The 20,933-nt window shown below is 43.0% G+C and overlaps 1 protein-coding gene across 3 annotated transcripts in view; it reads left to right on the top strand.

The window, feature by feature from the left end:
* Positions 1-452: 452 nt before the first annotated feature.
* Positions 453-20,933, top strand: part of AKAP12 (A-kinase anchoring protein 12) — a 30,213-nt gene continuing 9,732 nt past the window's right edge. Inside the window, exons 1-2 of one of the 3 annotated variants that reach the window (XM_058020895.1) lie at positions 453-590; positions 9,813-9,999. In XM_058020895.1, the coding sequence (XP_057876878.1) occupies positions 453-590; positions 9,813-9,999 (325 nt within the window). Of the gene's footprint in view, positions 591-9,812; positions 10,000-13,008; positions 13,041-17,465; positions 17,542-20,933 lie in introns of those variants that run through there. The other 2 variants (XM_058020896.1, XM_058020897.1) reach the window with 2 other exon arrangements.

The raw sequence follows: 20,933 nt of genomic DNA, 5'->3' as shown, positions 1-20,933 counted from the left end.
GGAGCGGCGAGGGGCCCGAGGAGCTGAGTCAGCGCCGCGGTGCCGCCGCGGAGGGCCGGGGGCCGGGCGGCGCCCCCGCCCCGGCGGTGCCCGGGAGGGGCGGGGAGAGGCGGCAGCGGCGGCGGGCAGGGCGCTGCCCCCCTTGGCCGCTCCTTATCAGCCCGGTTTGATGCTGCAAGGCGTGTCCGGGGATCTGCTCATGTGATGGAGCAAGAGGCAGGCGGGCGGGGGGACCAGGGGAGGAGGTGATTTTCCTCGCTGCTCTCGCTCGCGCTTTTTTTTTTTTTCCCTTCCCTTTCCCCCTTTTTTTTTTTTTTTTTTTTTTTTAATTTCCCCCTCTCGCGCCCTAAAGGAGTTTGCAGAGAGCCGGGCTCCTTCATTCCCGGCTGTGCCGCCGCCGCCGCCCACCGCCAGCCCCCGCCCGCGGCTCCGTACGGCCGCGGGGCAGCGCCATGGGCGCCGGCAGCTCCGCCGAGCCGGCCGCCCCGCAGGACGGGGCCGGGGCCGCCACCGAGCCCCCCAGCACTCCCCCGGAGCCGCTGCCCGCAGAAGACGCGGCGGAGCCCCAGCCACCGGCGGAGCCCGCCAAGGTAAGGCAGGGGCGGCGGGAGGGACGCGAGGCGGCGGCTCCCGCCGCACCCCCGGGCCGGGGAAACTTTCCCGCCGCGGCTGCGGCCACCTGCCGCAGCGCTGGGCACCCCCCGGAACGGGCGCGGAGCCGGGGCGCGGCGGGGCCGGGACTGCGCCACGGCCGGCGCCGCAGTCATAAAACTCCCGCCGGCGGCAGCAGCGGCGGGGCGGGGGGCGAGGGCGGCTGCGGGGGCGCCGCCGCTTTTGTGCGCGGCCGGGGCGAGAGGAGCCGCACCCACCCGCGGCGAGGTCTGCGCCAAGGAGCCTCCTGACTGCGGTCCTGCGGCCGGATCGCCGCGGCTCCCGCGACTCTCCGCAGCCCCCCCGCTCCATCCTCTCCCCTCCCGAGGGAGCAGGTGGGAGGCGCGTCGGGGCGCGGCTCGGCAGTGCCTTCGGCTGGGCGCCAGCCGCGCTGTGCCCCCTCTCCCGCCCCGTCTGCACCCCGCGGCTCGGCTCACCTGAGCCGCCGCCCCTCGCCGGCCGCCCGGGAAAGGGGCGGCGGTGTCGGCGGCGAGGGCTGGAGCCATGCCTGTGGTGCGGCCCGCTGTCGCACCGCATAGGGGGCAAAGGGGGAGGGACTCCGAACTCCCAGCCCGTGGGGAGAGAAGGAGCTCTAGGTATGTGTGATTTAAAATAAAGACGTTGAAGAATTGAAAGAAATTCTTTTAAAACATGTCTGGTGTTTAAAAATAGATTATGAATGAAGCCATTTATCCCTCTGGAATAGGCGCGTTTAGGGGATTTTGGGACTGAAAGGGAGGTTATGTGCATCTGTGTGTTTACATAGCGTGGCTTTCGGAGTTAGTGAGGGGAGAAATCATGCCACGTGCTGCCGAGATCCCCTTCTTTGGGCTCTTCGGAGTTTGGGTGCTCAGAGCAGGGAGACTCCGAAGTTTCTGTGACTGGTGCGTGGGTGTATTAGAGCTTGAGAACCGGTTATGACTTTGTTTCTTTGACCTTGTGGTTCAGATTTAACTTTCAAGTTGAATTTCCCATAGTTCCTGGCTGCCACTAGACCTCCTTAGGCGTGTTTTGACAGATTTGAAAACCACATTGCGAATGAACTTTAAATTAATTAAGATGTATTTTATTTTTTTTTTTAACTAAATAAGCATTGGGGGTTGATGTTGGTTTGCAAAGTATTTAGCAGTTTTGTCGAGCAGTTTTAGAATTCAGATGCTGACGTTTAGAAAAGCGGGAATTTATATCAGGCAAGCATTTGGCTATTGTGGTTGTTTAAAATTTAAGATAATGCAACTTTGAAGAAGGGACATAATATTCATAGCCATGTTTATCCAGTTATGGGAACTAAGGCCTTCTAAAAAAAGGAAATCACAGTAATACTGTTCTCAAGTGCAGATTATTATTAATACTGTGTTTTATGTCTTCTGAGCTTTAGGAAAAATGTCTTCTAGTAGATTTTTGCCTGATTATTCAAGTAGAACTGTTTAAAATTCGGGAGATTCTATTACCATTTCGCTGCTATAAGAAGTTGTATTATTGCTGTTCTCATAAAGCAGCTGGTTTTGCCTTCCATTACATTGCATAAAAAAATCAGTTTTAATGAAGTTTAGTCATACTTTTTTTGTGTCTCATTTAGTCTGTCTTACTAAAGTAAAGTAACTCTATGCAGATTTGTGACACAGTTTTTCATCATTATTCCTTCCAGCTCTTTGAATTTGAAAATTACCAGGTCTTGCAATGCCCCTGGAGAAATCTGTCAGACAGCTAATATATTTGTGGAAGATAGGGAATCTTTTGGAGGGTGGTCTTCTATCTTGCATTTTCCAAATTAAAATGCTTATTACAACCTTTTTAGAAGAAAAAACTTCGGAAAATTACTTCAGTGGAATCCATCTTGAGTGAGCCTTGGCAAGGCAATTACAAATAAACCATCTAAGCAACTAGTCTTGTACAGGATATAAAATCCCAGAGAAGTTGTGCTTTCTTTTGTGATGTGAAATCCTTGAAATATTTAATTAAATTTCTTTCATGATGTAGCTGCATTTTTTACAAGATGATAAACCTTTTCGCCTTTTCTTCTAGAAAGGAAAAAATTTATAGTCATTAAGCTGTTTTGTTACTCACGTGTGACTCTTTGGCCAGGTACCAGTTTTTGACGTCCTGGTTAAAAAAAGGGAGGGTGTATGTTTCAGTGTTGCTCACTTGTACAGCCTAGGGACCTTGGAAAGCACTTGGTCTGCAGAGCTTTGGGCCCTGGCTTGTGAGCACGGTGGGTTAAATGTGGGCTCCTGTGGTGAGTACCTCAGCTGTTGACCCATCTTCTCAAAAGTTCCTCATAAAGCAGCTCCAAAGTTTCCAGCTTGCCACAGTAGTAGGACTTGAAATGGGCAGATTTCTTTACTGTAGCAGACAAGACTTAAACTCCTCCTCAGTGGAGGAGCTGCTCCTTATCTTGCATAGCCACCACTGTGGGAAGCCACCTCTGCAGGGAGGTGTGGGAGATCCTGGTGGTACTAATCCATTCAGCTGCCTGAACTGAATTAATCAGATCTGTGAATTGACACCTGAGGTCCTGCTGAAACCAAGAGGCAGGGTATGGTTCTACAGAAGGCTGATTTTTGTGATGGAGTTACCTCCTTGCTGTTGTAGCAGCAATGCTTTTTTTCCCCCTCCTTTTCTTCCTCCCCTGTTGTTCTTTGTTTTGCTTTAGATGACACAGTCTCACTTGGCTGTGTTGTGTCCTAACCTTGCCTTTCTGTAAGCAGATTAAACTCACTAACCCTTCAGGAAACTGAAATTTATTCTTGCTGGACCATTTTCCTGATCTGCTTGTGAGTTCATTTGACTCCTACATTGGAGAGGTGAGACCAAGAACCAGGACAAGGCAAGCATTTGCAGCAGGGCAGGAGGGGAAATGCAAAAAACTTCTCCTGTTGGTAGCAGTGAGCTGGTGGAAACTCATTGAAACCTCAGGGGCAGAGTGTCCTGAACAGCATGGAGGCCTGAAGCTTCGCCTGAGAAGGATTTATTAGATTTACTAGTGCTAGAAGTAGGAGCAAGGTCTTTCTGGCCTTGAAGAAGGCCAAACGAAACTTTGATGTCCTGAACTGACAAAAGCCATGGAGATGTCTGGTGAGGTGGTTCATGTGCTCCTGTCTCCTCCCCAGCGCACCTGCATCTTCTCCTTTATTGCATCTGGCACGGTGTGAGCTCATTCAAGGAGCTAAGTCCCTGGAAAACTGTTCCAGTTCTTTGGCAAAGTCATTCTCTACTGACTGAGCGAGATGTGTTAGCCTCTGGGACTCAGCAGAAGCTGCAGGTACAGGGGAGCAGGCAGGATCTTGTGTCCGGAGTTGGACAAGAAGCTGGGTCACGCTTGTGTTGGTGGCAGCATGTGACATGGTTTGGGCATCTCCATTTTGTGAGCACCTTCTCTGTTCATAGCAGTGATGTGGCTCTCACCCAACTTCCAATTTTGATGCTAAGCATTGGAGAGATGGAAAAAAATGCCAGCATGGTGCCCTCCCATGAGACGGAAGGTGACTTCAAGCCAGGATAGCAGCGTTGTCCTACCAGCGTTGCAGCTAGCAGTGACAATCACACATGTGCCACTTCTATTTTATTTAGAAGTTTGAGGTGCCAGCTTTAATACAGGTTTTTTTCCATGGCCTTGTGGAAGGAGCCAAGCTCTGTTGGAGCAGCTACCTGAAACAGAGTAGGGAAACTTCCAGAGAGAGAATCTGGAAAAATACGGGCATGCTAATAAGCTATTGTTTTGTTGTCAGAGATAATATTTTCATGGGGATTGATGGCTTGAAGATGTGGTGTGGTGGATTGCTGGCATGCAAGGGCCCCCGCTTGAGCAGCAAGTCATTCACGCAGTGTTTTCGTGATGGTTCCCATTTCTAAGTAGTAACTTGATTATGCTACCTGTGTTGTAATGAGAGCAAGTGTGGGCTAGACAGTAAATATTTGGAACTGTCTCTTCTAAAGGGCTTACCAGCTGAGATGTCAGAGTGTCTTATTGTCCGAGTGCCTGACAAATAACAGCTGGGGCAGACTTACATCTGCTGCTTAAACAACTGCGTTCTGGTGAGGGAGCTGAGTCAGCCTGAAAATACTACGTTAGCAGTGGTGAAACGAAGCTTAGACGAGGAAAGTCCCTAGACTGTGTCTCTGAGAGCCCAGTTTGACATTTGGTCTCAGGCTGCAGGGTTCCCCTGGTTCAGCAGGGTCTGATTCCCATTAGATACTTCTTTTCCATCTGGGGAGGAAGAGACTGGTACAATTCAGTGGTAAGGTTTGGAGGGCTGACCATGCCTGTGGAGTGGCTGGGGTGAAAGAATAAAAATGTGTAATTGAAAAAAATGCACAATGGAAATTGGTGTCGTAGCGGCACCAAAAGCGTGAAATAGCCCCCTGGTAGAGGAGATAAGAGGGAGGTGCTGGAGGGAGTGGCCGGGCACTTTGAAAGCGGAGGCAATTAGCTTGTGTTTGATGTGGTGGAGGCTAAAGAGATGCAAAGAGGATCGTCGGGACTTTGAAAGTGCTCCAGGTTGGAAATGCAAGCCTGGGTGTGGTTGCTGAGAGGAGAGGAAAGTGCTGCGTGCTCAGCCCTTGTTCTGACTGGTGCTTAGAGCCTGGCTGAGCTGTACCTGTGCAATGCTTCCATGAGGGGCTGTCTGAAAGAGCGGAAAGGTAGGAGACCTGGGAAGGAGCTCCATTGGGATCAGGCTTCAGAATAGCAGACTGGGGGTGGTGTTTCTTTCACAGGTTGCAAAAAGAGATCACAGGGATGAATTGGGTGTAGAAGCTTTTTGGTGTTTTGTCTGCTTTGTTTTATCCATTTGGATTTGGAGGGTAGTCATCCATAAGGAGGTGTCACAGTGAAATCAAGCTGAGAACTGGGGGAGAATAGGGTAAATGAGGAGCTGAAAGGTGTGGAGCAAGTTCTTGGCTCTGTCTGCAGGAGGCAGAAATAAGGTAATGAAGTTAAGTGTGCTGTTATGGGCCTTACAGAGGAAGGGCCTTGTGTTTTCTTCACCTGGAACTTGCAGTATCCCACAAGCCTCTAATGTTTAGCTAATGCAAAACAAGACAAACTGCTGTGAACAAAGAGTTGGAATGATCCAATTTTTTTCTTTTCCCAAGTGTTGGTGTTTGAAGTTCTTTTTAATGAAGCAGCATGTGCTAAAGGCAGACCCCCTGAGCACAGCAACAGTCTTTCCCAGAGTTTCAAAATCAAACTTCAGGAAAAATATTAGGGACCATTATGTTAGTTTGCTCAGTTGTTCAGACAGCTGGATCTGGCTATTTTAGTAATCTAATGTAGAATCAGTGTAGCAGGATTAACAGAGCAAAATTAACTCTGGTACGTTTGGGCCTGGTGTGAGGAATCCCTGGAATGGTTTGGGTCTGGTACAAGGAATGTTGGGAATGATGGTGATAGCTGGTGGGGGGAGAGGCTGGGTGCTGTGAACCCCTCAGGAATGGTGCCTGAAGGAAGCATCCACTAATGTACAGTGAGATCTGGGACCTGCAGTCCATCCACATCTCATGCAATTTGTCTGTTAATTTATCCATTTTCAATTTTGTGTGCGTTTTATGGAATCTAACAGTTGGGCCTGCTGCTGGATGCACGATGGAGCAGAAGCTGCTCTTGGTTAGAGTGATGTGGGCAACAAGCCCTGTGTGTTTTAGTCTCATTAGCTGGGTGTCTGCCCTTTGCTTCCATCTTTGTGGTGAATGTGAGGCAAATATTAAAAAATATATGCAGGATGTACAGTAGTGGTGTGACAGAAACTGGAGTGTTGCTTTGCTAATGGCCCTTTGTTTTGGGAATGAAGAAGCTGAAAGATCAGTGAACTGGATAACCAGTTCCCCTTGGTTTCTCCCATGTTCATGAGACAACACATTCATAAATTAATAATCAAAAGAGTGTAATGAATGTGTGCCACAAAAAACTGATAAATGTTGGTAAACCTGCCAAATGTAATGTCTCATTACTTGTAGATAAATGCGTAAAGATGAACAGAGAGATTCCTAATACTGTTAATTTTTGTCTTTTTAAATTTTGTTTTCACCCATCTCTCTAAACTGTGTTGTATTTGTCTAAGCTTCACAACTATTCTCAATGGAATTAAGAGCACTGCTCACCAAATTAGATATAATTGGACTAAACTGCAGTTTAGATCCCTTCAGAGAAATGAAGCAGTTAATGTGAAGGAAAACTGAAATTAGTTTCTTTTGAGGACTAATGCAGTGGGACAGACTGCACTGACCCTCGTAAAGAGCCTGAGCAACTTTTTTTAGAACAATTTTTTTTTTCTTTATTTAAACTAATGATGCTGTTATGTCTCCTTTCACTTTACAAACTCCCCAAAGGTTTCTTCTCCTTTGCATGTTTTAATTTGGAAAAAATACTATTGTTTTATTAGTTTTGATTATTCAATTATTTAAAGCAGAACACTTGATTTGAAAATCTAAGTTTGCCTTCCCAAGGCCAAGAATCACATCAAACTCTTTCCCAAGAGACTGGGGTAAAAAGGTAGGGTTATATTGTAAGTCTGGTCAGATTTGAAAATACTGAGGTTTTTCCTCAGTATTTACATTTTTTACTCAGTTGTGACAGATGGATCCTGTTTCCAAAACTGAATTTACGTACAAGGTGAACAGGGATTATAATTATACTGGCTGGTTGTAAAAACTGCCTATAGTCTTACATTTAGTGATGTTTTATATTTAATTATGTTTTTCATACTCGAAGGTATTGCAGATTTAACAGATCCAAAGGGTTATGTGCTGGACCATGTGACTTCTGAATTTTGGTCTGAAATCCCCAATCTTTAGGATTATATAAAGTCACTGTTTTCCTGAATGCACCAAAACTATAGAATAAATTCAGAGCTGGGGTAATAGCAAGTACTACCATTGTTAATATTTTATCATAACAGTCTTTGCTTGATTTAAAACGGAGCCAAGCTGTACTGCCTTGAGGTACCAAGCTCCTTTGTACTCTGGTTCTTTGCAGAGCCCACTGGTGCTTGTCAGGCACATGGTCGACTGTGTCTGTACATGTGTGTCCATACATGGGACTGGCTTTAAAATGGTGTGCTGCCCAGGGGAGTTTGGAAAGAAAGGCAGAGAAATCTTTGAATAACGTGAGGAATGCTAAGATATTCAGTGCTGTTGCCTTTCTTGTGACTTGAAAGAATTTTTGGTACTAATTCTGAGTGTCATCTTGAAATAGTCATCCATGGCTTTTTCTTCAGATAGACAAATTTCCTGAGAGCCAGTCAAGTCAAGGTTGTTCTTGTGTTTGCAGGACTAGCAGGTGTCTTTCAAGAATGAATCATTACAACTTATTATTTATTAAAAAATTAGTAAAGGTCCTCTACTGAATTTGTGCTGAAGAATCTTAAAGCCCTTTCAGAATCAGGTGGTTGTTTTCTATGTCTTGATTTTCTCGATTGTTTTTAATTGGTTACTCCCATTCAGCTAATGCTGTGTGCAACTGCAGAGGAGCTTCCCAGGGTTTACGTGCCTTTGTTCAGTAGTGTGGTGTCTTTATCCCTCCTGAGTTCCCGTGTTTTAGATTTATGGGAAGGATGATGTGAGAAGCGGGAATGTAATCTGAGTGTTGAGCCATTCCGTATTTCTTCTATTTAATATCTGGTCTCAGCATGTGAAAACTCTAAAGCCAAGTTATTCCATCTGTGGTATTGGCAGTGGAGCAAAATGGGATCCTTTTTCGTGAGGTGGATTATGTGGCTGTGAAAGGCAGCTTTGAGGAGCGCAACAACGCCGGGTGGAAACAATTTGGCTTAATTAAGGGCTTCTGAACTGAAAATTGGGAACCTGAATGCACACACTTCATTGCCTGTGGAAGTGGGGTACGGCGCTTCTCCCAGATCTCCCCCAGCATGTGAGAAGAATCTGATGATTAAGAGGAAAGCCCTTTTCCTGGCACTCTGTCTGCTGATTTGAAATTCTGTTGCAGCAGGCTAATTACTAGTAAAAATAAATAAATAGATTTCCCCATTCAGTTTTATGTGGGTGGGGGAAGGGGCTGGAAGAGAATCATCAGGAATGTGGCATCTTCCTGATCCTAGTTTGGTGCTTCAGGCATGTGGTTGTTAGATCCCATCTTTGGGTGTAATGTATCTGTGGTACCTTTGATTAATTAACAGGGCTTCAGTGGCAGTATTTTGGGAGTACAGACAAATCATAAGACAATGATACGTAATTAAAGTTTGCTGTTCCACCAGAGGAACTTCAAACCTTCACTTCAGGAATAATGGGTAATTAGTTGAAATGGTTTCTGTTGGAAGGTAATAGGTTCAGTTGGAGAACTAGTTCATTAAAGGGTAATCAATAAATTAAAGGGTAATTAAGTATCTTATAATGACCACAACACGTTCCATGCTTTTAAAAAAAATGCTTGTGAAAGTATATTTCTTTTAAAAGGGAAAGTCAATGCAATTTCTGGAAATAATTAGAATGTGTCAAGTGTGGAAGCTGAAAAACAGATTCTTCTTTTTGCATATATTAGCAAATCTAGAAAAAATATTTCAAATGCTTTGAGTCCCAAAGAATTGTAAAGCTCTTTCCTCCTGTAAGAATAGTTTCTGCCTAGTAACAGAGGTCCAAAAATTCTAGTTTTAATCTCAGTTTCACTGCATTTCCTCATGGGAAATTCATATGTCTTCTGCTTTGTGTCCCGAATAGTTCAGTGTCTTTGTAGTTGTATTGTTGATGATGATAAGATAAGCACATCAGTAGAGGAGCAATACCAAAAGCTGTATTGTAGAGAGGATTCATTCATATATCAGAGCAGTTGTGCCAGACACTTTGAATGAAGAATTTCTTCCCATCAGCTAGATTCACCTTATCCTTGTCCTTCATGGAAGAAATCAATTTCTACACAAGGTTATAGGCCATGGTCTGTAAGACCTGCTTCTTCTGTGTATTTCATGCAGGAGAGCAGAAAGATAAATAGTCCCAAATTATGTGTTCTGTTTTTTTTTTTTTCCTCACAGAAGTACTTTTATTTAATGAAGTTAAAATGGCTTGCATGTATATATTCAAAATGAGAGTGAAAGAACAATATTCTGTAGGAGTTGGGGGGGAATCCAGCCTAATACTGACATTCTCTTTTTCTTTCCTTCTCTCCTTATCTTTCTGTACTACTATCCTTCAATCAATATTTGACCACACAGGCTTTAAATGCAAGTTTGCCAGTACCTGATGTTGGTGAAGACAGTTTGAAGGATGATGCCTCACCACAGGAGCCACTGCAGCTGGGAGCTGTTACAGCATCTAAGGAATCGGGTGGGCAGCAGTCAGAGGTGGCTTCACCGCTCCAAGAACCACCCGGAGAGCAAACAGAGTCTGCTGGAGCAAATGGTGAGTACAAACCCCTGCTCAGTGCACATGCCTTGGAGGCCTGCATGCTGAATGGGATGAGGAGTAGAAATGGGGATTGACTAGCTGTGTGCTGCTGAACAGGTGTTACTCAAGTGATCTGTTGTTGCTCAGGTGCTTCTTGGGCACTGTTTTGTGGGAGATGTTTTCTCTGTAGGAGAGAGTTCATATGACAAGTGGCTTGTGGACTGAAGGTGTTGGTGTCAGTGGTGGACATCCACTTGTTAGGAACAGCTCAGTTTCTACTTCTTGTGTTATGCCTGCTGCATAGGCCTGTCCCTTCCTTCATAAGGCAGAAATCCTTTTTATGTTAATTCATCAGTGGTATTAATGATAAATGATTCAGTACTCATAGAAAGGGACAGGCTGCTAATCCTTTGGTTTTACCTGATGAAAGTTCCCTTTCCTACAGCTTTTAATCGGATTTGCATTGGGACCACAAAACCTTTCTCATCATAGGCATGCCAGTGTGTTCTGTCTTGGGACTGTCTCCCTTGCCTTGCTGCACAGTCAGGAATGTGCTGTTCTTTCTCCTGTGTGATCTGGCAGCCCACCTTTCCTGCTCTCATCAGCCTCTTCTTGCTTCCCTCTGTTCCTGTTCACAGGCGTGTGTTGAGAGATCTGCTTCAGCAGTCCTGCTCCCTGCTGACTTCTTGGCAGGATGGCAAGAGGGAGGGCTTTTCATTCAGAGCAGGCATCTAATGCTGCTGGTGGTGAGCTGGGAAGGGATGGTGACAGGGTACGAGGCACTGTCTTCAGTATCAGCCTGTAGAGTGCCTTAAAGGCACATGTGTAACCCGTGGTGTACTCTAGGGTTTGAATCCTGGTAAAAGCAATTCTTCGTCACATCTTCACATTAATTCCCAGTAAAAGGCTACCATATCTTATCCTGAGCCTTTGTGCCTTTTTTTTTTTAAATCATATCAGTAGAGACTTTTGACACTATAAAAACAGAATGCAACTTGTTTTATCTTTCATGAAACTCCACTTCTCTAAAATTTTACTCTTAAGTGGACAGGGATTGGGGGGAGGATACTAACTAAACAGTGTCACAAAGGAGAAGAAAATACTTGATGTTTGGAAGTAGTGTCAGAAGATTTCGTGTTGATGTTTGGAATTAGTGTCAGAAGATTTTGTGTTGATATTCAGCTTCTTGATCAAGTAAAAGAAAAGGCCATCAAAAGGACATGAGTTCCAAGCCAACAGTCAAAGATTATAATTATTTTTGAAGAATCCTGGGTAGTTTCAGTTGTTCGGAAATCACATTCCTAGGATATGTAATGAAGAGGTGAGAAGCTTCCTCTGAGTGCAGGTAATTATGTGTAACCAAGTTGCATGGCATGATGTGAACACACACAGCATTAGGAATCTGGATTTGAGTAGGCTGCCTGAAAAACCTTGACTTTGTTTTGAGAATCATCTCCCTGTGGTTGTGTGATGTTCCTATTCAGTGGAGCCAAGTCCACATGGTACCGTTGTTTATATGAAAGGGAAAACGGTACTATGTGTTTGCTCTTAAAGTGAAAAAATCCTTTAATGAAGATGATGCAGCGTGTATTTGCTGGTAATGATAGATGAAAGTGACATCATCTATAGAGACAAATAAAACTTGCCCAGTTGAGCACTAAAAAGAGTTCTTCAAATAAAGGTCACGTTCAGATGTTTCTTTTTGTCCACTCCTCTGAACCTTAGACAGTCTGGTCCACCTCATCTGTCCTTAGGCAGATGAATAAAGATGGAGAAGAGGTATCTCTTAGTTGCTTCATGCAGACAAATCTTTCCACATAGAAAAATCTCCCATTTTAGTGCTACACTTCATGTTCTATACTCATTGTTTATTTCACCTTGCTTGCCAGTCTAAACTCAGAAGTAAAGTGTTGTGTAAAGCAAGCACTGAAACAAAAGTGTTTGCCTACAGTAGTGTTTATGATTAAAAGTTTTTTGGTGTGGTTGATTCTTGTCATCATTATTTGAGTCTTGCATTCAAAAGACCACTTGAGAGATGACTTAGACTCATTAAAGTTGCCACTATAAAATGAAATTAACCAGATATTGTGGTAAATTGGCTGGGAAGTTGGCCAAGAGTCAGAGAGATGAAGGCTCAAAGTATCATCAGAACTTTGGAGATACTCAACATAATCAGCTGTAATCAAAAGAGAAATAGTGTTGCTATTATAGGAGGGCACCTGTATTAGATACCGAGCCTTTATATTTTATTTTATTATATTGCATCCCTTTTTTACTATCAGTAGGAGCATTAAATTATTATACAAGTATCTGGAGTCTATGAAACTCCTGACAGCAGAATTTGAGGCAATTTATAAGTAATTAGGTTGTAGAGAATTCCAATTAAAAAAACCCTTCAGAGAAATGAAAACAAAACAAACCCAATCCAACCCCACAGTAACAGGCAAAGGAGCAAATATTTCAGTGTGGAAGAACAGAAGTGGTTTTTGTATGGTTTTGTTTATGAGGGACGAAATCCATGGGGCTTTTAAGCAGCATCTTTTGAGGCTGAGTGCGGATGCCTTGTGGGAAGCTGCATCGGGCAGGAATTACAACAGCGGGAACTGAAGCGGGCGGCTGGTTCGGAAAGGGGCGGCTGGTTCGGAAGCGGCGGCCGGCGCTGTTCCCTTCCCGGGGCAGAGGGAGATGCTGAGGGCTCGGAGCGGCAGTTCCGAGGCGGACCCCGGGAGGCACCGTCCTTGTGCCGGCCAGCGGTGGGAAGAGCCGGGCGGGCGGGGGGCGGTCTCGGGCGGGGCCCGGGGCTGTCCGGGACGGGGGGAGCGGCCGTGGGGCTCGGGGAAGAGCCCAGCCCGCCGACGGGCAGACTTGCATCAGGCAGGCTCTCCGTCTGTCCGTCCGTCCGTCCGTGCAGCCAGCCGGGTGGGGTGCCAGGGGCTGGAAGCGCCGCTGCCGCCGGCTGGGGCTGCCCCGCGGCCCTGGGAGGAACGTCGGAGCGGGAGAGGGAGTCGGTGGTGCCGGTGTGGCTTCAGCCATGCTGGGGACAGTGACGATGGCGGGTAAGGCGGTGTGGCCCTGCCGGCACACGCGGTTCGCTCCCGGGCTGTGCGGGCGGCAGCGGCGTCCCCGTGCCGGGGCTGGGCGGTGCGCCGCTGCCCGAGAGCCCCGGAGCGCCGAGCCCCCGGGGTGACCGGCTCTGGAATTCCTGGCAGGGCCTTGGGAGCTAAAAGGTCTGCCTTAAGTGTTTTTATCTCGGTGAGAACCGCTTCCAAGCGAACGCTGCTGGAACTTCAGGAAGTGTCATATCGCCTCAGTCGGACGTACGATGTGGTACCTGTGATACGGGGCTTTGTGAATGTGGAGGTGCTGGCTGAGTGTTTTTCTGCGGGACGGGGCTATGATCTGGTATCTGAAATCGGGGAATGGAAAGAAAAGGTAGTGACTACACTAATGGTGCTATTTTACATCAGTCAGGCAATAAGGCGGTAAAATACCTTAAGAGCTAAATTTGGTGAAATTGGAGGGAATATGGAAGGTTAGCATCGTTTATATGTTGTAAAAATATTTGCATGAGAGAAATGAAGCTGTTGCTCTATTGCTGTTTTATCTTAACAAAGCGAAATTCAGAGGGGATTAGCACAGTGGCGAAGGGGAGTGTGTGTATGGGGGGCAGCGGGATCCCAGCCTGCAGTACCAAAAACTCAATGCTGTGTGTGCTGAACTCCACACATCTTACTTCAGGAATTAGCACACAAGCCACTGAAGCTGAGAGCTAATACTGTAAACTAATTGGACTTTCTGAAAAGATGACTTCTGGAGGAGCAAATAATTAAAAGAAAAAATGTTTTTTCAAAAAACTTATGTCAAAGAAAGACAAACTTATGCCTTTCTGTGGGAGACAAAGTGCTATTATTAAATTTAAATAACCAAACCCCGGATTTTTTATGTTTTTTTTTCCCCTAAAGATAGATAATTTGCATCAGAATTTCTCTCAGATTGATGATATATGGCTCTAGCTATCTAGGAAATCTTTATTTCATTGTATTAGCAATTACTCTCTTGTATATTGTTTGCTAGAGCCAGTGAATGAATTCAACAAATAGGGGGAGTTTATTCATGCAAAATACTCCAACTTTACAATACATATGGACAACAAAGCCGTAGAAGTGCGGCTCCATTTGGAGCGGGCCCTGGGGAGGACTGTACGTGATTTGAATCAGTGAGTAGTGGAGGAGATATCCTACTGCTGTTTACAATAGGGTTTTCATTAAACTCGATGCTTAATGAGCTTATCACATGCTGAGTCTTTTTCCTCAAGGGCTCTCTATTTTTTTTATTTCCTTTTATTGTTAGCAATTAAAGGTTAAACTGTTTTTCAAAAGCAATGTCTTTGTAGGTTTGCAGAGTTTTGATTGCTTGAGGTTTTCTTATTTAATAATTCCTGTGGAAGAACCTTAGATTTTCACTGCAGCACAGCTGCTTCTACAGTACATTTCCCAAGAACTGCATTTAGCTTGTGGTATGTGTTACCATTTCTTGGAAGGGACAGGGAACTTCTGCTTATTGGTATGCAGGAGTGTATTAAGCTGTCATGTGTCTAATTAGTGCAGATGTAGCTTCATCTCCTTTGTGGTGAGTTTGTGATGTTTACATTAGGCTTTATGTGGTCGTTTTGATAAAGAAAAAATTTCAATCTGCTTTTCATTGTTCATTAATCATTAGGGGTTCTCAAAAATGTCCCAGGGTTTACTGGCCTGTATTGCTTATCCCATCTTTGTTGCTAATGGAGCCATGAATTTTTTCCCCTCAAAGACTCAAGTGCTAGAGTTGTGTCTGTCTTATGCTTAGTGAATACATTTTATTTAAAGAAGCAGAACCGAGTCACTGAATGTGTGATGTGGACAGCATGTCTAACCATGTTATTTCATAAATATTTGTAGCATGCTGGTTTGGTTCCCAAACAGAACAGCTGTGCTGGTCTGAGAGCAGTTTATTATTGTGAGTGTATTTAATGAAGAATTTTTAACTACAGCAACTATATCTAAGCCATAGCTAGTGACACTTCTAGCTTTAAAAGGCTTCTGTTTGTTTTTAAAGAACTACAGTGTTTTCTGGTTTTTAGGGCTGTTTCTTGAAACACTGAAATGAAAAAAGAAATATCTTGAATAAATGAAATACATAACTTTTCCTGCTGGAATTTGAGAAGCTGGGCTCAGAATTGGAATTTGAGAAGCTCTGGGTTGGAGCAGACAAGTACAGCTAAATCAAAATCTAAAAACAAAGATTTTTTGGGGAATGTTAGAATGCTACAGTATCATAGTCAAAATGATTGTGTGTTTGAGGTTTTTGTTTGTTTGTTTGTTCAGTTGCTTTTCTATGATGTCGTTTTCTGGGGATGCTGCTTTTGCTTTCTAAAGGAGCTCTAAGCCATGGAAAAATAATAGGTATTTTGCAGCTTGTTCCTTTTTTCTGATTTTAAAAATAATCAAAAAGTATGTGAGATTTTAAAACCTAACTCTTCAGTTGCTACCGAAGTACCAGAGAACTGAAGACTAAATAGTACTTGTTTCAAAAGCTTTGAAATAACATGGTTGAAAAGCTCATGAATTGCATGGATATGCAGTTGAGATTTAGCATGCACAAATCTCTGTAAATCCTCCCTCATTATTTAATTAATCTGAAAGAACTTGTTCCCTGCAATGAACATGACAAGTCAGTCCTTGGAAAATTGAGTGAATAGAAGGGAGAAGGACGTAGTATGTGCTTTCTATGGAAGAATTGTTTGTACATTGAAGTGGAATTAAATATGGTGTGTGGCAGGCAAAGGAAGGAAGAATTTGTGAAAAATACATTGTTAAGAAGCAGCAATGTCACAATTGTAGTTTAAAAAAATTGAATCATTAGAAGGATAAAACATAATCATATTTCTGTGTTATTTTGTTGCTGTGAAATGAGTAGTGTGTTTGATTTATTAAACTCAACCTTCTGAAACATGTGATTAAAATAATCAGAATTTGTGGTATAGTGCCCAGTTTGTACACTCTGCAGTGGAAACGTAAATGCACTGATTAGTTTTCTTTTTTTCTCTCTCTCTTTTTTTTTTTTTTTTTTTTTTTTATGTTAAAGTGCTCAATTTCACAAATAATTCCAAGTAGCTACTTTATTGTAGATAAATCTGTTCAGGGTGGGTTTTTCACAGATATTGTAATTTCAGGCTGTCTCTTGTTTTTTAATTACTTGTATCAATTTTTGTCCTTTTTTATATTATCATTAGTGTTTCTAATGATAATTAGAAGAATTGTGCAGTTAAGAGAAAGCTGCATTTGACAAATACAGGCTTGGTTCAGATTTTTTTAACAGCCTTCTGTTTGCATCATATGAGTTTTAGAGCAGTAGCTGGTGGTTTGTTTGTGGCTTTTTTACGAGTTGTGTTTGTAGCAAAACTAGACACAAGGAAGGCAAGTTGCTCAGGGCTGCAGCATTTGCTTTTGCTCCTGCAAACCTAGCGAGAGAGTTGTGTGTGTGACAGCAGCACGGTTTGGCCCTGAACACTGAATAAATGGAAACAGCACAAAGTCCTCTGGAGCCCTGCAGTGGCCAGAGGAGTTTGCAAGGTGGGCGCTGGGTGTGTGTCACATCCATCTGAGAGATTGAGAATGCAGGGAATTCATGGAAAAAATCCAGCGCCGTGCTGCAAATCCTTAGGGGGAAAAGTCAACCAACTCCAGATGTTGACATGGTTGACTTGGAGCCCACGAAGTGCTGGAGATTTAACTCTTGCAATCACCATGGGTTTTTTTAACTCTTTGGCAGCTACCAGGGGAGAAACACATTTTCACTTCTGGAGAGAGATGAGAGCTGGGAGCAGTGAAGTTGTGCTGACGACTGTGTCTGTCAGTCTACAAAAAGAAGAGTTTAATTACTCATTTTATTTTTAATGGGATGAGACAGGAGTTCAGTCATTCTGAAAATACTAATTTTCCAACAGCTGATCAGCATGGTCCTAATAAAATAGAAATAAATTCTTATGGTGGACTAAGTACCTATGAAATTGTGAAATGAAACACCTTTGAGTCCTCAGGACTGTCAGTTTTGAAAGCTTCTTTGAGAATAAAAGTTGCAGTTACTAAAACACGAGCAGCACCTTGATTCAATTAAAAATATTCGAAAAGTTAACCGGTATGTTAGCAGTTAAAATAGAATTTCAGTGTTGGTCCTTGGCCACAGTGGATTTTAAATAGCTAAGTGTATCAATTTTATGATATCACCCCTGATCTTTATCACCTTCTCTAGGTATATTTTTGTTGTATTCTATTCCCTGGCTAGGACATAGCTAGTAAAGTATAGCCCTGCTCAGGAGAAACCTAAGGAAATGTTATTCATATCAGTATTTTACTTTATTTGTTTTGTTTTGTTTTCTGGTAGCTGTTTGGATGAACCTGTCTGGTGTTTCTTAAAGGTGCTTTCAAAACCACTGAATTAATTCAGAAAGTGCTGGTTGTCTTGCCAGAATACCTGTGGTAGTGACATGCTACAGAACTCTGACCAGCAATGCCTTGTGTAAGTAACTTCCCAACCTTTCTGCATTCAGAATTGCCCTCACAGTGTTTGGGCACTGAAGTATCATTAATAAAAACGTGACTATAGAATACAACTGCTAAATACAAAGTTCCAGGTGTTTACGTTGTGACAGCTTGGATATTTGTGGCACTGGAGCTTTGTCACACAGCAGTGGCAGCCTCCTGGCAACATGCAGGCAAATTTCCTGAATGGCACCTCTTTCCTCAAACGCTGAGGAAGGGCATCAGAAATTCAGTTTTAAAGAATCTTCCAGGGTTTTAAAATGTAAGAGGAGGAGACAAAGTAGAGACTGGGTGCAGCAGCAGCAGGTCACTTAACAGCTGACACTGGAATGTTATCTTGGGGATGAAATACCTTCTGGACAGGTTGAATCCTTTGATGGAATTGAAGGAGTAGTGCTCGGGCAAGGTCTCTTAAGTATATCATCTGTGCACCGTGAGGGAGGGTTTTTTACCTTTAAGTGTGGTGTGTTGTAGCATAGCTGTGATTTTCAGACTGGTATTAGTAAGTGTGTTCAGTCAGTCAATATTTCTGTTAGTTTTTCCTTTTGCACTGTGTTTAGTGAAGTATTGCAAGGTAGCATGTCTGCTGAGTGGACTGACAAGGAAGACCTAATTGTTGTCAGCTTGGCTTATCAATTCTGAGAGCTTATCACGGCCTCTAAACTCGGTGTTCTCTGTGTTTATGATTGCATTTGCTATTGTAATGCATGCCCATACCTGCAGATTTTGTAATAGTCGCTGCTCTTTTCACCTGCAAAGCATTTTACAGTGACATGGTCTTTATCTTTGGGTGTTATAAACGCCTCATTTTATAAACAAAATAAGCAAAAACCCTTTGAATACTTATCTTAAATATGAAGAGATGCCTTTATTATACTGATTTTACATCTTATCTTTCTTTGGAAATGAAATGCCTCGTTTATTCATATTCTTTATCATTCCACTCTTACAGTAATTCCATTTATCTGTAATACCTGAAACTCATTTTAACCACTGAATTTGCACTAAACACCTGTTCTGGTTTGGGACAGAATTGGAAGAAAATTTGGAAGGAAACTTCCAAATGGATGTTTTCTTAGGGGAATTAGGAAAAAATTATGAATAAATAAAAAAAAAGAAATGTCACCTTTTTACAATTTTTTGAAACCTCAGGGTTTTCAATGTTTGAAGGGCATGCATTCCCAGGGAGTGTTTGCAAGAGGAAAGGTGAGCCCATAGAAGTCCATGTCTCTGGCTGCTTAGCAGTCCCAAGTGCCCTCCTGACTTCTCCATTCCCTTCCCTGCACTTCTGGTCCTTCCTGCTTAGACCCAGAATTCCCCACTTGCTCTCAGCCCTGTATTTCAGTCTACCTTTATCTAACTCATGTCAGATGGAGATTTTCATGTGTCTGAGAATAAACATGTTGCATTAATGCCGGGCTGGGACAAACAGAAAGATTCTATGGACCTTGTTTCCAGCAGAGATGCTAAGAGGCCTTCCTCATGTGGAAATTTTTATTCAATGTTAAATGATCAGCATTTAGCTTCATAGCTGGTTAAGCCAAAAGAATAATTTTTAGTGTAAACAAGCTTAAGAATATATTAAAGTACCTGTTACCAAGTAATTACAAAATATGTGATGTTTTGAAGATAATCTCTGAAGAAGTGCCTCTAACTTCATGAATTCCCATTAAGCCTTTGACGGTTTTCTGTTAACTTACATTATTTTATGGAAATGACAAGGACTTTATTTCCAGACCTAAGAATAAAGGAACACAGATACAAGAGTGGTTCCTTGACTTTATCATTGTATAGACTCAAAATAAAACTAAATAAACAAAATGTGTTTGAAATAAACAAAAGTGTTTGATTGATAAGAGTTATTTTGCTTGTGGATTGTACGGATGTTCGCAAGAGGTATATTACCAATAGAATAAAAAATTCTGGCAGCTTCTTCAAAATGTCTGTTTTGTCTTGCCCTTCGCCCTCACAAATGGCTCAGTTCAAACTTCTCTGGTCTGAAATGTTTGGCAAGTTAGCATGTTAGCAGAGATCAGGCTTTTAATTGAATTAGGAGTTAACAATTGAGGTAAATAATATTGCACTGTTAGATAAAGGAAAAACAAAAAGCTTTGCTTATGTTGACTTGGAAACAACAACCAGTAGGCTGCTGATAGTGAAACATAATTTGCCCTCTCCATAGCAGTTAGAAGCCATTATCCTTGTAGATTTTGTTTTGCCTGTGGTGTAGTTAGTTGCAGCCTTACCTGGACTGCATTGTCTGTGTGCTTCTGAAGAAGCAGCCCTTGAAAAAGGGAGAAGCGGGCAGAGCAAGAGGCGTTGAGGGACTTGTGGGGATCAGGTGTTCCAGCAAAGTAAGGCCAGCTGCACAGTCAGAGGCAGCTTCAAGGTGGTTCAAATAAAAACCAAATCACTTCGGGAAGTTGATGATCCCATGCTTTGTAAAGCTGTCTCCTCCTGCTTCTGAACATTGAAGTAGCACATGTACAGCTTAAAAGAAAGGGACCATGTCTTCTTTTAGGGTGTTGCTGTTCAACATTTAACATTTTTAAATAATTTTATTTTTCCCTATTGGCATTCTAACAGGTTTGGTCAGAGAGAAGAGTATGTTCCTTCGTGCCCTTGCACTTTTGCCTGTTGCACAAAATCTAGGATCAAGGAGAATATTAAACTGAAATCCTAGCAGCATCCAAGCCCAAGAATCTTTTGGTGTCTTGAATATGCCATAGATGTAATTTACAATGCCAGTCTCTGAACTTGAGTTGGCCAGAGGAGAAATAATACTTAAATTATCCTGGCAAGACTGAGAGAGGGGGGTTGCCAGTGACCTGAACAAAAAATGCAAACCGTCCTCAAAGAAAAGATAATGCAAACAGACCTGTGAGCAGTGGGGGATTTTACCTTCTTGCATAGTAACAACTTTATTAATTCTAAACAACATGGAATTGCTGTAGATGGTGATGGTGTGTATGTATTGAATACATACATATATTGTATAGAAGAATTCCAAAGATTCGTGATCTTCAAAGCAATATATTGTTATGTGTTTTGTAGGGGTTACGAGTTTTCAGAAAAACAGGTGATTTCCCATGGGTGTTTTCACATCTTACTATTCTTTTGGGACAGAGCTGTAAAATTAGCTTTCTTTTTTGTCATCGTTTTAGGTCAACAGGCTTCTTTTGAGTTTTGTTTTGCTTTGTTTGTTTGCAGGTTTTTTTTGTTCATTGGGTTTCCTCAGATGTGTCTGTCTGCATGGAAGTATTTAATGAGCTTTGCTTCAGGAATAATTGTATATATTATTCGGTATTGTCTATGATAATTTTTTTTTTCACCTAAGTTTGCCTTAAAGTAAAAAAACTCACAAGCAAC

Source organism: Melospiza georgiana, chromosome 3, assembly GCF_028018845.1.
Source record: "Melospiza georgiana isolate bMelGeo1 chromosome 3, bMelGeo1.pri, whole genome shotgun sequence".
Classification (NCBI taxonomy): Eukaryota; Metazoa; Chordata; class Aves; order Passeriformes; family Passerellidae; genus Melospiza; species Melospiza georgiana.
The sequence above is the reverse complement of the archived record's forward strand: the minus strand, read 5'-3'. Positions and strand labels throughout refer to the sequence as shown.